Source organism: Carex rostrata, chromosome 29 (genome assembly GCF_964058835.1).
Source record: "Carex rostrata chromosome 29, lpCarRost1.2, whole genome shotgun sequence".
Taxonomy (NCBI): domain Eukaryota; kingdom Viridiplantae; phylum Streptophyta; class Magnoliopsida; order Poales; family Cyperaceae; genus Carex; species Carex rostrata.
Genome location: NC_135946.1, coordinates 3805867 through 3818510, shown reverse-complemented (window position 1 = coordinate 3818510; position 12644 = coordinate 3805867). Strand labels below are relative to the sequence as shown.

At 31.4% G+C, this 12644-nt stretch overlaps 1 protein-coding gene and 1 long non-coding RNA gene across 3 annotated transcripts; one reads left to right on the top strand and one right to left on the bottom strand.

Annotated features, from left to right (window-relative positions):
• Positions 1-3344: 3344 nt before the first annotated feature.
• LOC144546406 (uncharacterized) lies at positions 3345-8843 on the top strand. Of its 2 annotated transcripts, XM_078294941.1 has the most exons (5): positions 3345-3695; positions 6661-6739; positions 7270-7551; positions 7653-8059; positions 8277-8843. In XM_078294941.1, the coding sequence occupies exons 3-5, from the start codon at positions 7290-7292 to the stop codon at positions 8580-8582; spliced, it is 975 nt and encodes a 324-aa protein (XP_078151067.1). In that variant the 5' UTR covers positions 3345-3695; positions 6661-6739; positions 7270-7289; the 3' UTR covers positions 8583-8843. The 2 variants fall into 2 exon arrangements, with proteins under 2 accessions (XP_078151067.1, XP_078151068.1); XM_078294942.1 differs by lacking the exon at positions 6661-6739.
• LOC144546444 (uncharacterized) lies at positions 4756-5467 on the bottom strand. Its single transcript, XR_013508785.1, has 2 exons — positions 5148-5467; positions 4756-5048 (listed from the first exon to the last, which is right to left on the bottom strand). It is a non-coding gene; the product is annotated as an uncharacterized LOC144546444 (long non-coding RNA).
• Positions 8844-12644: the final 3801 nt, after the last annotated feature.

Sequence of the window (12644 nt, the reverse complement as noted above, 5' to 3'; positions counted from 1 at the left end):
TTTTTTGGATACGAATACAGATACGGATCGAATATTAAATATTACGGATATGGATGAGATATCGGATGAATGCGGATATTTTTCATAATTAGCTTGTTGGTTACAAAATATCTATTATATTATTAAAATATCAGTCACTAATTATATTATAGTGTTACATTGTTTATCAAAATATATATCTATATACAATTTAATAAATTATTGGGTATACTATGCAATTTAATAAATCAATTTAAAAACATACAGTACACTGTTGTGATTTAAAAATATAAACAATCGGATACGGATAATTAAATGTCTTACCGTATCCTTATCTATTATAGTTTTTCAGATATGAATTCGGATTAGATAATTTAGGTAATTTTTCGGATTCGAATCCGGACTAAATCGGATAATATCCGATCCGTTTACACCCCTAATCCGGACCCGTCAAAAGTCTATATGACAGGGACTGGCACGTGAATTAGCTACGCGCCAACAAATATTACGAAACTAATTAATTTCTGCGAAATTTCCGACCATTTTAAACATTAATAAATCACTGAAAACATAATTTGAAACGGACGTACTGCGCGCATGCCTTTTTATCAAAAATAAAAACTTAACAAGCATAAAAAATTATTAGTCTGCCACAAAATTAATTAATTAACCTCAAAATTTTGTTAGTTGGGAGATTAATCTAATTAAAAAAACTCCGCAGTGTTAATTATTTGGATCATATTTTATTCATCTCAAGTATAATTTCATTAATAATCTTATTTGTTATAATTTAATTACACTTCACAAGATCTCAGTTTATGGTAACGTTTTTTTTTTTTTTTTTTTTGTTATTTACGATTCCAAATAAAATTTCTATTATTTTTTTAAGTTGACGGATGAATTGATGAATTGTACTACTTCGAAAACAAATTAGCAAAAATATTTATCTTATTATTCTAACTGGACAATAATTTTAAAATCACAACATTAATGGATAACTACAATTAACAATGGAGAAAAGTTCTGGATTCAATGCCCCGAATATTTTATTAATATCCAAATTTAATATTAAATTTCAAAAAATAACCTGATCAGTAACGTTTTTCGAAATCTACTCTTTCCGGAAATTTTTTTTCCGGAAACGGTAGCTACTTCCGGAAATAGGCTAAATCCGGAAAAATTTTATCCGGAAATAGGAATTTTTTTTTTTTCCGGAAAAATTTTATCCGGAAATAGGATTTTTTTTTTTTAGGAAATTTTTTTTTTTGAAATTTTTTTTATAGAAATTTTTTTTTTTCAGTTTTTATTTATAATTTATTTATTTTTTGTATTTAAGTATTACAAATATTTAATATAGTTTTTAAAAAAATAGATGAAATACTATATAATTTGATTTATTCGAAGGACTGCTACAAATAATCCGGATCAACATTTTTCATGCCGGATTTTTTACGGCCGTAAAAAAAAAATAATATAATATAATATATGCATATGTATATGTATATATAATATAATATATGTATATGTATATATAATATAATATATGTATATATATGAAAATGAAGATATAAAATATGAGGTATGATGAGGTATAAAAAATATTATATATACATATATTATATTATATATACATATAAATATATTATATTATATATACATATAAATATATTATATTATATATACATATACATATGCATATATTATATTATATTATCTTTTTTTACGGCCGTAAAAAATCCGGCATGAAAAATGTTGATCCGGATTATTTGTAGCAGTCCTTCGAATAAATCAAATTATATAGTATTCCATCTATTTTTTAAAAAACTATATTAAATATTTGTAATACTTAAATACAAAAAATAAATAAATTATAAATAAAAACTGAAAAAAAAAATTCCTATAAAAAAAATTTTCGGAAAAAAAAATTTCCTAAAAAAAAAAAAAATCCTATTTCCGGATAAAATTTTTCCGGAAAAAAAAAAAATAAAAAATCTTATTTCCGGATTTTTTTTCCGGAAGTAGCCACCGTTTCCGGAAAGGGGTAGATTTCGAAAAACGTTACTGATCCGGTTATTTTTTGAAATTTAATATTAAATTTGGATATTAATAAAAAATTCGGTTCAATGCCTGTATGCTTTTATTTTTGTACTGTTATTCAATCCAAACGAATGTTTTATATATACTAATTAACGTCAAGCTCAAAATTGATTTTAGCAAAATTCGGTTATACCGTTGAGTGATAAAATGATTATATGAATAGTTCAAACATCAATATATAGACTGAAGGCATGCTGTAAGATCCCATTTTTTTTTTACCCTCAATTAAAAAAAAAATTCTAGAACTGATTGTTTTTGTTTTAATTGCCCAACGGCCAACTACAAGAAAGAAAGCAATGATTGAATCAAACATAATATAAATCATACTTGAACAATATAATTCGGTCGATTCGGTTTAGTCAGTTTTGAAAAATCTAGAGCTTATAATATTTTAGTCGGTTTCTCATCTAGAGCTTATAATATTTTAGTCGGTTTCTCATCTAGAGCTTTTGTGATTATTTTATTAAATTTTCTTTAACTTATAATATTTTGGCAGAGCATACTGCAATATAATCTTTTTTTGAGGGTACATATAGTGTATTTATACTCGGGCGGGTACGGGTACCCCGGGTATACCCGACTCGGGTACGGGTACATCTCGGGTACAGGTATACTCGGGTACAAGGGTATACGGGTATAATTTTCAAAAACCATACCCTACTCGTCCTATACCCGTACCCGTGTACCCTTGATGGGTAGGGCGGGTACGGGTATATTTTGTTTTTTTTGCTGTTTTTTTTCTGGTTTTTTCTTATTTTTTTTGGGGGAAAAAAATACAAATTTTGAATTTTGAAATGACATGAACAGTGGTCGGGTATACGGGTACGGGTACTCGGGTAGTCGGGTACGGATATAGTCGGGTAGGGTATGGTCGGGTATTGATCAAAAAAACCGGATCCGGTCCGGTTTTTGCCCTTACCCGCGTACCCGAGTACCCGACCCATACCCGGGCTCGGGCACGGGTACCTCGGGCGGAGGGCACGGGTACCCCGGGCGGCGGGCACGGGCGGGTAGAGTAGGGTATACCCGTTAAGGTATTGTTAATACTCTAGGTACATACTGCAATATAATTAATCATTAAATGCACTAAAGTCTTGTTTCTGGTCAAAAGTGAAATTTGAATTGATTTGGAGAACACAATCTTCCAAATGGAAACTATACCTATCTTATGATTAAGTCAATTCTAATTAACACAGTCTTCCCTCTCTCGCCTTCCAGATCCTTCTTTTGATATCCTCCATGCGCGGCTTCTCAAAAAATCTCCAAATCTCTCTCCCCTTCTCTGTCACCACCAAAAGTGTCAGCTTTCTCCTACGATTTCTGCTCTTCATCGCGACAGAAGACTCCGTCCGTCTCACAAATTTCATTTGCCCTCCATCGGTCTCTTTCTCCGTCACCACCGGCTTGCTCCGACAATACCTGCTCTCGACCGCGACAGAAGACTTCGTCCGTCCGACAAATTCCATTTGCCCTCCATCGGGTTTAGCCTCCGTCGGTCTCTGCTCTCCATCGTGAAAAAAACTTCTTTGGCGCGATTAGTCTCCATCGGGTTTAGCCTCCGTCGGTCTCTTTTCTGAACTGGTATTACTGCCTCCTGTCTCAAAGTTTCAAAGTTTCAGGTATGTATATTTTAGTCAATCACTGTAAAAATTAAGTGTATAAATGTATTGTGAAAAATTGCTGGATAAATGATCTGTATATTTTGATTCGCAGTGAAGAAAATAATAAATTATCAATTTTTACATTTCAAAATGATTTAACTAGATAAAGATAATTGATGACTTCAAAATTATATCATAAATAGAGATATTGTTCCGCTTGATTCTTTGTTTTGATTTTATTTTCTAGGGATAATTTTCTATGTACCCTTCAAAACTTGTTTGGTTTCCTATTTACCCCTACACTCTTTATTATATCTAATATGTATCTCAACTCTTGTTTATATTTCTTATTTACCCCTAGAGTTAATTATATGTAGTTAAGTATTGTCAGAATTTCTATTTTCCCATTTTACCCTTATTTTTTTTTCTTAAACTTTTTTATACGGACAAAGAAAGAGAAAAATAAAAACTGAAATGCGATAATTTAATTGAAATACACACTATATGTCTCCTATTTCACCCTTCGTTTCTAATAGATTCGAAACACGAAAATAATTTGACGAGGTTTAATTCATATATGAACTATATGCTTATCTACAAGTGGGATTCATTAGATATTTCAATCATGTATCTTTGAACACCTGTACTGGGTTGTGATTTAGCTACTTTTGATTTAACTCATGAAAAATGACGTTATAAAAATAAATTTTAAAATTATCAGATTAAGTCAAGTTTGACCTGTATAATTTTTTTTTTAAAATTCCGGCAGCAGCTTCCTTGGTGGTTGCATTGAACATAAATGAATTTCAAACATTTCACACTTTATCCACCAGTGCCTATGAAAAAACATCTATGCACCGTCCCATTCCCAGTATGCATTGTACCAGTTTAGGTACCTTGCTAACCTGCTATACCTTGTACCAGTCCTGGTATGTGGCAGTCTACATACCCACCTTTATATAATGATTGAGATAAAAAACACCCATAACACTCAGTGTAAAAGAAGAAACATAAAAGCATAATTTACAGTTTACCCCTCGGCAAAATGAGAAATTGAAAACCAGTAAAAACCACCAAATTTAGCAGAAATTTAACCACATTCTCATTTCCTGAACACATCTGACTGCCAGTATCTTAGAGGGCATTTGTTTCCCTTCAAAAACAACAAAACACTTTAGCAGATCATATTGATCTCAACAACAAAACAATTTAGGAGCAGTATACCAATTTGTATTAAAAATCTTGAATAAGCTAATAGGAATTACTATAAGAAAATAAATGAAAAGCTATCACAATTCTTCTTGTAGAAGCTTGAATAAACTTGTTGTGCATGCCATCTTTTTCACTCCATACTTCATTTTTTTCTTGCCCCTAGAATATAATTATGAAAAGATTAATACACTTATATTTATTAAAATACTCAAAATATCTTAGTTCATCGAGAAACATCAAATTAGAAAAAAAAAGTACCTTGTTCTAGTTGACCCTTGAGCTGTTTGCCCTTCATTATGGTTTTGTGAAATGGCATTTTTACAAGTATTCTTATGATGACCTAGCATTCCGCATCGTGAACATTTATTTGATTTCTTATTCTTTTCATCATATGACTTTATCCTACTCTTTCTTGGTCTACCAGGTGGCCTTTTAATGATAGGTGGGAGCATTTTATAACCTAAATCACATTCAATCCACTCATCTTGACTAGGTATTGTAGTAATTGGGATGGCGTATGTCGCTTTAAAATAAGCAACAGTAAAGTAAGGGTCAACATAATCTTCCCACTTGGCATTTCGAATTGAAGCAATGAATGCGGCCGCATGTACACATGGAACACCTTTTACCTGCCATTCGTCGTGTGAGAGATAATTTCAGGTGGAGGATTAATCACATACGAGGCGAAAGGATCAATGTCATCTATTTCCATGATAAAAATCTCATATACACGTACTGCATGTTGTAATATAGAAAAAAATATGAAGTTAAAATTAACTAGGCTAGATTAAAAAAATGGTAGAAATGCTCCAGTTGTTTTCATCATTTGTTAAATAATCCCTACTTTGTTTAAAATTAAAGTTATCACTGGCTCTTCTCTCTTAAAAATAATAATAGTGTATGAATGAATGACAACAGAACTTTGAAGAGAATCTAATTTATCGAAGATACTGATTAATCAAGAAATAGAATGCATGAAAATGCACTTTCATGATTTATGCTTATAATTGTGGGTAGATATCTTTTTTCCATCATCAATTTCTGACAATTCAGTACAAAATTAATTAAAAAAGTTACAAAATTGGTCAAATTAGTATTTGTCCGTAGACCTAGATAACACTAACCAACGAAACAAAATTGGTCAAATTTAAAGCAAAACCAAACTGTAATCAAAATTGGTATCAAATACTAGATAGTTCATTGCAAAATCTGAAATTGATGATAGAGACAAAATTGATGATAGAGACAATACCGATCATTGCAACCCAAGTAACAAAAATGAGACAAAAGATGATTCAAATGCTATCAGCGTAAAAGAGACCCAATTTTAGTGGGAATGAAAACAAAAGTAACAAAAAATCTTACCGATGTGCAAGCGTATGAAGAAAAGAGAGAACGGAGGCGTATGAAGCAAGAGAGAACAAAGTAGCGGGAGAAAAAAATAAGAAGGAAAAAAAAATAGAAACGCGGGAAAAGACAGGCTTATGAAGCAAGAGAGAACGAAGCAGCGGGAGAAAAAATAAGAAGGAAAGAAAAATTAGAAATGCGGGAAAAGACCGATCAACTTCTTGAAGGATATTTTTGTCTTTTATTATTTTAACCAAAGATTTAACCATGGTTAATATTAAAGTTATTATGTAATGGGTAAAAAGGAAAGAGTTTGAAGAGTTTAGAGGTAAATTAGATATATTCAAGTGTTGAGGGGTAAATAGGAAACCAAACAAGTTTTGAAGGGTAAATAGAAAATTAACCCTATTTTCTAATTTCACAGTCGCGATTGGAGCTGTTTCGTTTCCTTGACTTGTTTCTTTTCTCAACTGCGATTTCTGCCTCCTGTCTCAAAGTTTTAGGTTTGTATGTTTTAGTCAATCACTGAAAAAATTAAGTGTATAAATGTATTATGAAAAATTCCTGGATAATTAATCTGTACATTTGTTATTCACAGTGAAGAAAATAATAAATTGTCAATTCTTACATTTCAAAATGATTTAACTATATAAAAATAATTAATGACTTTAAAATTATATCATAAATATAAATATTGTTGAGCTTGCAATTGCTGAACACAATCTAATAACCTTTCCAATTACCTTCTCAATTTCAGCCAAAAAAAATGCGAAATATTCTCTTGACCGTATCCTTATCCGTATTCGAAAAATTATAACGGATACGGATACGGTAAGACCACTATCCGATCCGTATCCGACTGTTTACACCCCTACACTAATTAGATTTTGTTTATTTATCTTTCCTGTTCATTTATCAGTGTAATTAGAGTACCCTCCAATCGGAATTCTTCCTTCTGGATTTTTATATTATTCGAAAGGCAAGACTATATTTTATAGCCATTGAGATGTTCTAACAAAAATTTATTTTCTAGGTTTCATCAAGCTTCAATTAATGGCAATTGAGCGGACATCGACTTGTGATCCGAAGACGTTGGTTAAATTTTTCGAAAGGGACATTGCACCGATAATGAAAGAGGATCAAAGGACCAAACTTAATAAAACGCCTTTTGCGCATCTCCTTTGCATGCCTCCAGCAAACATTTCAGCTTGCTTGCTCACAAAGCTTTTGGATGCTTTTGACTCTGATAATCAGGTTTTTATGATCTGTGGTGAGGCCGTTCCATTCACGGTGCAGGATGTCGGGGTTGCTCTAGGTAAGTTCATGTTTTTTCTTGTTCCTAATCAAGGTTTTGTAAGAAAAAGAAATATAAAACAAACATAAATAATCCATCTATCTAACATTCTTTTATTATAGGTCTACAAACGGAAGGTTCTGTGATTGATTTGCACTCCAATGACAAGAGAGTGAGGCTATCAGACTGTTATACTCGGTTCCATAAGGACTACTTTAGGACAAAAAACGAGGTTACGAGCAAATCCTTGCAAGAAATATTGAAGAGATTGGCTTGTGCAGAAGGATGCAAAAAGAGTGATGACTTTGTTGCTCTGATGGTTTTGTATATTTTTTCGACGGTGCTGTTCCCACGGTCAAATGAGCTGGTAACAACAAGCTTGATACCATACTTGACGGAAATAAAGGACTTGAAAGACCTTTGGAATTTTAATTGGGCCGAACTCGTCCATCAAGAAATGATGGTACTGTTGGTTTCCGTGCATCAGGACTCCACACAAAACATTGGTGGATGCACTTTAGCTGTTCTCGTAAGATTTTTATTTTATTATTTTGCCATTATAATTCGATAAACGTGTAGTTACATATATCTAGGGTCTAAATTGACTAGGGTCTAAATTCCAAGAATGAACACGAATAAAAACTTGAAGATAATGAACTGATACCCAGGAACATACCAATATTGTTAGCTACATACTAATAATTTTCACCATAATTTTTGCTAATTTTCACCATAATTTCTGCTAGATTTCTTTTTTGGAGCGGTGCCAAGTCAACAAGTACCGCATTGCTAATGGCAGCTGGCCTAGGTACCACAACTGGAACCTTTGTCACATGTCCTTAACAAAAGAGAAAGCAGAAAAAGAAATTTTTGACAAAATTATTAAGGGTCAGATCAGAAAGGGCAAACTCCCCTTAACATCCCATGAGCGCAAACATCTGGAAAAGGGTTGCCGGCCAGAATTGGTAATAGTATATCCTCCTGACCCTATTATGGAAAAGATTAGGGAAAAGACGAAAAGGAAAAGGAGAAGTGCCAATGAAGAGGAATGAGTAGAGGACGGTATGTCATATTTTTAGTAAGAATGAATCGAATTGCATGTCAGTACAATAGGTACCACACTAAGTGTTATTCCCTGTTGTGTTACAAGGGGTCAGTACAATAGATACCATACTAAGTACATACTCGCACGTATTCTTTAGGACTTATTAGGTGGTAACAGCCGGGTCCTTATGGTTTCTTGTCTTGTAAGTGTTCCAGAGATGTTGATTTAGTCATGATGAACAATTTTTAAACAAATACAAATTTTTTGGTGTTGTCATGTGGCCATAATCACGATTTTGTGGATTATGTTTTGAAGAAGGACATCCGTTATGGATGATTGATTGCACAGCGTGTGATTGTGCATTCCACCCATGGTGTGCTGATCCAAATCTTTCACTCTTCGACCGTGACGCCCGCGAGTTTTCTAAATGGCAGTGTAGGACCTGCTGCGAAAAAGAATAGTTGGTTGAACAACAACGTGATAATTAAATGGAAGGCTACGCAAATATGTGCACTATGTTTATATGTGAGTTGCATGTAAGCAACTTAAGCAGTATTATATTATATATGTGTGTGTGTGTGTGTGTGTGATTGCTTGCGTGATGAGTTTATATAGATGGATTATGATGATGTGTTTATCTGGAAATATCATATATACCAGATAATCTTAATTTTAACTTGTAGGGGGTGTTTATTAGAGTGGATTAGCACACAACTTTATTTTTGATATATCAACTCAATACATGACATAAATAATGTATGATATGCATGCACTTTGATCTGGAACAATCTATTATGGACAAAAGTCAACCAGCTGTTAATGCTAAACAACAAGAGTAACAAAACACAAAAGAAATGTAAAACAGTAAATTGAGTTTATCTCATGTCTAATTATCCTAATCTATCTATAGAAACAACATAGAAATTTCTGACTTTTGATTGGAATTATTACTGTTCTAAGAACTACACTATAGCTTTCATATGTGTGTAATCGCCTGTGTAAGCATTTGACTAAGACATGAATAAAATAATGAGAAGTTCCCTTGACTGATTTGGAAATTAATTTATGTTACAAAGTTTAAGGGTTCTCTACTTAAAGTTAAGAGTAATGATACAAAATTGATATATCACCGGTTTGTAAAAAAATTAAAAAAAATTAAAAAACTTATGTTTTGTAAAAAAAAAAAAATGGTGAGAATATCACCGGAAAGAGATTATATATAGAACCGGTGAGAATCTCACCGGAAAGAAATTATAGAACCGGTGAGATTCTCACCGGTTTGGACATTTTTCGAAATTCCGTTGAAAAGCGAGTAGAATTTGAATTTTTTTTTATTTTTTTTGGATATTAATAAAAAATTCACTTATTTCTGTTCAAACTAATTAAGTGTAACAGTTTACCAAACTAGCAATATTCAAAATTGAACCCCTGCCTGGTGATTAGAGCACTTTTAAAAAAAAAAAAAATTAAAGATAATTCTGGATTTATTTTATTGAGGATATTAATAAAAAAATCGGTTGTACCTCGTGTCGTCGTGAGATTGATATTTACTGGGCATTCAAATTTTCCTTTTGTTAATATATGAATATTCGGCGGGACTTAATTTGAAGGTGAGACATTTTTCTCTAAGTGAACTTTTAAAATATAATTTATTTATTTTTTGCTTTAAAAAACCCTGTATGCATTTAAAATATAACATATAATAAACTAGATAGCAATAGAAAAACATTCTGAATACGACACTTTAATTAAGGTCTGAAGATTGATTCTTTTAATTTAGTTTAGCATCAAGTTAAAATAGATAATTAATTCATCTTAAATGGATAATTAATATTTTGTTGTTGTTATTGAAGAAATGTTTTGTTGGTACAGTTCAATATATTTTTTTGTTTCAAAGTTTACCAGAGGCATGATGATTGTTTGATATCGTGGGTTTTGTTGCTGGGCCAATTTCTATCTAAAGCCCATTAATTGCATCCTCTTACCAACCGGCCCATTTAAAAGTAGGTTATTGCACTTTCAGGCCCAAATGAAACTCTGAGGTAGAGATAGAAAAAAGTTGTGTTTGAGGGAGATCGCATAGGGAAGGTTTTTTTGCTCTCCCTCTATTTCTATGTCTCTCTCTCTCTCTTTATCTTTTTTCTCCTAAGATTTTCTCTACAGAGTACCTGATTGCTACACAGCCTTCTCTATAAATTGCGTTGATGATGGAAGCCTTGCAAATGAAAGCCTACTGAATTTATGTTCAATAAATTGAAATGAAATGAATTTATGTTCAATAAATTGCTAGTGTTATACCAGATGAATTATTTATTACTGAACTAAAATTAACTTGAAATTGAATTTTACCAAATTATGTTAGACCGTTGAGTGATAAAATGATTATGAGTGAGTCTATGGTACTATGCATATTACGATTTGTTACCGTGCTACGGTTTTATATTCGAGTTTTCAAATCCTAACGGTCGATCCGAACCGTTCATCTTGTTCTCCATATTAATATGTGTTTGGAGACCAAATTTTACATTTTTTGAAATTTTTTTACTATTTTTTTAGATTTATTGAAAATTACTGTTTTTGGATGGTCCAGAATTTTCAGATCAAGTGATTTTCTAAATATCTAAAAAAATAGTAAAAAAATTTCAAAAAATGTAAAATTTTGTCTACAAACACATATTAATATGGAGAACAAGATGAACGGTTCGGATCGACCGTTAAGATTTGAAAACTTGAATATAAAGCCGTAGCACGGTAACAACCCGTGATATGCATAGTACCATAGACTCACTCAATGATTATTACATTAACATTTGAAACATCAATAGATAAATTTAATTTTTTTTTAAATGTACAGTTCCATGGATTGCCTTCTGAATATCTAGTAAATATTAATAGCCCTGCATGCACTTGCTAGCTTATGCTATTGATTACTTGTTCCACTAATTATCACGTCTGCAGTGATTTTTGTTTAGTTATGTGTAAGGGAGGTGTTTTATATATTTTTAAAATCTAGTATTTGTTGAACTTGCTAAGTTGATGTGATGTCTTCGTTGAAGAAAGGGTTATTATAAGCTCAATATCTTACAATCGTTGAATAAATGTAGAAATACATGAATTTTGATGATCTTGTACTCGTTATAAATTTTTAGGGGATGAGCAAAGTTTTAACCATATATTTAGGTCATGTTTATAGAGTATCTGAAACGTTGATAATTTGTTCAGCATATGTGTAGGGGTGTTTTATATATTTTTAAAATCTAGTATATGTTCAGACTTTATTGAAGACATGCACATATATGCTTTATGTTGATATCAGGTTATTAATTTTTATATTTAAAATACGTAAATTTTTTTCTTTTTTCTGCAAAATTTATATGTTTATCATTTTGCCAAACTTTCATTGCTTGCTCTGTCAGTTTGATAAAACTTATTAACTTTTGATGATGGTTCGAATCACATCAAGATCCCTTATATATAACAAAATATTTTAAATGATAGGTTAAACATCATTTGTGCCTCAAAACCTTTATCAGAAAATCAAATTGGGAAATTTTTAGTTAATATATAGGGGTGGTTACTGCAATGTTACCATATATGCTTTTTGGTCTTTCCAATGTTATTCTATTACTGCATATTGTTAATAGTTTTCAGAGCTTATTTGATTCCTAAGGCATGCCCAATTCATGATTAAAATATGATGCTATTATATATATATTCATAACTTCATTTGTACACCTAAGAAATTATGAACAAGTAATTGTGCATTATGGTATTTACAAATTAGCAAAATTTAACTTCCACAAAAATTACACCGATGGTGGTACATTTACAGTTGAACCCTTGTGGTACTTTAATATTATTATTATTATTAATTATTAATTGTTGTCTAATAATTATAATATTCGCTTTTATCCTAATTGTAACTGTGTTATATTTCAGCTAAGTGTCTCTACTCTCTACTGAATAGCTAATGGGTCTTTATTCATTGTTATTTTATTGAAAGATTAAAAATAAAATAACCACTCTTTTGTACAAATAACAGAAAATTGATATCTATGCATTCATGTGT

Excerpts from the sequence above, each read along its gene's own strand:
- LOC144546406 (XM_078294942.1), top strand. The coding sequence starts at position 7,290 with ATGGCAATTGAGCGGACATCGACTTGTGATCCGAAGACGTTGGTTAAA. Across the intron at positions 7,552-7,652 it reads GGATGTCGGGGTTGCTCTAG|GTCTACAAACGGAAGGTTCT; the intron begins GTAAGTTCATGT and ends CTTTTATTATAG. Across the intron at positions 8,060-8,276 it reads GATGCACTTTAGCTGTTCTC|ATTTCTTTTTTGGAGCGGTG; the intron begins GTAAGATTTTTA and ends AATTTCTGCTAG.